The following is a 3,128-nucleotide window of genomic DNA, read 5'->3' as shown; positions in this document are numbered from 1 at the left end:
TGGTGTGGTAAAAAAAAACAATTTCGAAACATAAAGTTTTACCTCCTGATTGGAAGTCACCTTGTCGTTGATCATCCGACCAAGGACGGCTAACACGGTACCATTCCTCGAAATTCGTTCAGTAATGTTTTCTGTCGCTATACGAACAACAACCGAACTGATTATTAGTAGACACTACATACAAATACAAAAAATAACGGCAAGACTAAGCACACAAATTAAATTCACCACACCTATAATCGTCGGGTCTATATAACCGCACGGAATTTTATCCGGCCAAGGACTGTCAACTGGGCACCATGACTCGAAATTACTTCAACAATGTTTTCTCCCGCTACAGCAGCAACATTMAATTCTCAATTTTCTATTTTCTTAGTTTTCTTTTACTTAAACATATCATACATAAAAATTTATAATTTATTCATTTTCATCATTTTCTCCATTAGTCTTTAATATTTTTCTTATTGTTGGTAATTGATCGCCCAATTTAATTGGTAACCTGTCTCCCCAATCACTAGCCTTGGCACATCGATAGGCATGTCTTTAAGATAATTTATAAAAAATATCAGGCACACATTTTAAAGGTACATATATGTTTAATCAATGTTACATTACCTTCCATGTTTCGATTGTGTAAATATGACTTCTTGCAACTTCGCATCTTCTGTACACATCCTACATATTATATGTTTGGAGCGCAATAACGTCGGTCGTACTAACCTTGGCCACCTGAGAGTTGGATCTGATATCTTGCCTTTCTTGAAAACAACGTAAGAATAACGAGCAGTCTGACGATCATTTTTTACATCTCCCAAATGCAAAGGGACGTATCCAACTTCAAAATTACATGGCGTTCTATCATCATTATTGGAAAGCCGAGGACATGTTAAGTTATGGGGACACTAAAATTACATAAAATAATATTTAATAATTAAAATTTAAAAAAAAATTAAACTTTTTACCGGTGCAAAAACTTCTCCCTCTAGTTCCACGCTGTTAAGGTTCAAAATAAAATCTCGAGCTTCATTAATTAACTCACTTCCGCGTCTAGTACCTTCTTCGATAATGACCATATAACCGCTGCATTTCTTCCACAAGTTCAGTATCACATCTCTGCGGCTTTCTATGTTCGGTAGCTCAAAAAGAGTATATGACAATACAACCAAATCATACAAAGTCTAAGGAAATATATAATAAATATTCTCACATTAGGAATAATATATTATCATATCCATACCTCTATGGCAGGTAGAAACTGTCTGTAGTAAACATTGCGAAGTAATATTTGTTGATTTTCATTACCTTCACGTAATATTAATTCCGATAGATCATTCATATGGCGGGAACTATCAACATTGTAATACTCAAATATGGTGTTTTTCCATAAATTACTGGCCGCCCACATACCAGTGCCCACGCCCGCTCCAAAATCAAAGTAACTTCTAGGTTGGAAAGATTCATCACGCACTCGTATTTCATTTAATATACTTGTTAGTACACTATACTCCTTTGCACCACGGCCAATTGCGTAAACCAAAGATTCATAAGAACCATATTCAATCGGTTTCCATAAATAATTTCGTTGTGCCACTAATCGTTTTATTAACTTTTCCCGTTTCCTCCTCCAATGAACACCGCTTTCTTCTTCTAGTAAAGACAACTTCTCCGGCGGCATGCGACGATCAACTTCTTCCATAATTAATTTCATTTTCACATTTACTTCCTCCTGTTTAGCTGGAGGATGTCGGGAACATATATATTGATCTAGCTGTTTGCAATCTTTCAATAAGGTTTTTATCGGATAATCTCCAATCACACGTTGCAAAGCATGGCACAGGTTTAAGGGTAGTTCAATTTTTCCAATTTTTGCTATACCAGGATGATGCCTCGCTTTCATCTCTTCATTTTCCAATTTTTCAATAAGATTCGGTTCTACCTCCACAGCAATTTTGCTTGTGTTTCGGACGACATGCTTTGAAATTCCATATCGCAGATTGGCAACCAATTTTAATCCGATATTCATAATTTTTTTAATTCYGATTACAAATTACTAAAATTGTATGATTTTGAAAAACAGCTGTAATAGTTGCCATCTCATTAATAAAAAAAAGTTCTAAGAAAAATTTATATCATACATTCCTTTTCTCGACASGCAAAATTTTATTGTGTACTAACTGTCAAATCTATTGCAACCTGTGATAGCTGTCATTTTACTTAAAGACATATTTTGGCGTTAAATTGTTGAGGAAGGTAAATTTCAAATAGATTTTATAATTTCTATTTCAATTATAAAGATTTTTTGTTAAAGGTCCGTTTCCAGCTCTCAAGAAAAAAATTCCTTATAGGGTAGATTGCAGCTCCCAAGAAATGTAAAAACTTCATATAAAAAAACGCTTAATAAATGGTCAAGAATATTTACCGCAGGAAATTATATTGTGATAGTATGCAGCTCTAAAGAAATCAGGTACTAATTTTTAATACATTTTTTTCAATAAAATACGAATATGGCAAACCTGGTTTAGGGAAGAAACATTAATAGCGGGATTCTGTAAGCAGTCTCTAATCTCTATTTGAGACATTTTGTGGTAAAATCTCAATTTGTGACTAGTTACTATTCACTAAAAAGTCTCTAGCTTTAGCCTCAAATTTGAGACCTGGTAGTTAGCAAGTCACAAAACCAAAAAGAACTCTTGTCTGCCATTTTGAATATACTGAGCAGAGATCATCATTAATATTAATCGATTGTCATTTTTTTATATTTTGTAAGCAACTCAGACACAAAAAGGTTAAAAATAAATCAATTTTACAAAAATTTCGAAAATATTATGAAACCAAATCAACATATAATTTTATTTCGATTGATAATTATCTTTTTTGACTATGTTATAGAAAATTTAATTATTGTTATCGACATATTTATTTTCATCCAAGTTTAAAAGCATCTCTGAATTATTAAATGTAATAGATTTTGTGACTGTCACTTACAGAATAGCAAAATCGTCTCAAGTCTCAAAAATTGTCTCTATCAAATTTAAAGACTTGATACTGTATCACCGTACAGAATCGCACGGTTAGTATGAGCAATGATATTTTTTTTTATTTATGCTAGAAGAGTTTATTAAATTTAA

General features: G+C 32.7%; 1 protein-coding gene across 1 annotated transcript; it reads right to left on the bottom strand.

Moving 5' to 3' along the window:
• Positions 1 to 385: 385 nt before the first annotated feature.
• LOC108971122 (methyltransferase-like protein 17, mitochondrial) lies at positions 386 to 2,084 on the bottom strand. Its single transcript, XM_018936968.1, has 4 exons — positions 1,238 to 2,084; positions 963 to 1,178; positions 616 to 902; positions 386 to 541 (listed from the first exon to the last, which is right to left on the bottom strand). The coding sequence occupies exons 1-4, from the start codon at positions 2,021 to 2,023 to the stop codon at positions 418 to 420; spliced, it is 1,413 nt and encodes a 470-aa protein (XP_018792513.1). The 5' UTR covers positions 2,024 to 2,084; the 3' UTR covers positions 386 to 417.
• Between the last annotated feature and the right edge of the window lie 1,044 nt (positions 2,085 to 3,128).

This window comes from Bactrocera latifrons, unplaced genomic scaffold (assembly GCF_001853355.1).
Source record: "Bactrocera latifrons isolate USDA-ARS-PBARC rearing strain unplaced genomic scaffold, ASM185335v1 scaffold_325, whole genome shotgun sequence".
Lineage (NCBI taxonomy): Eukaryota > Metazoa > Arthropoda > Insecta > Diptera > Tephritidae > Bactrocera > Bactrocera latifrons.
Note: the sequence above shows the minus strand (reverse complement) of the source record. Positions and strands in the feature narration are given on the sequence as shown.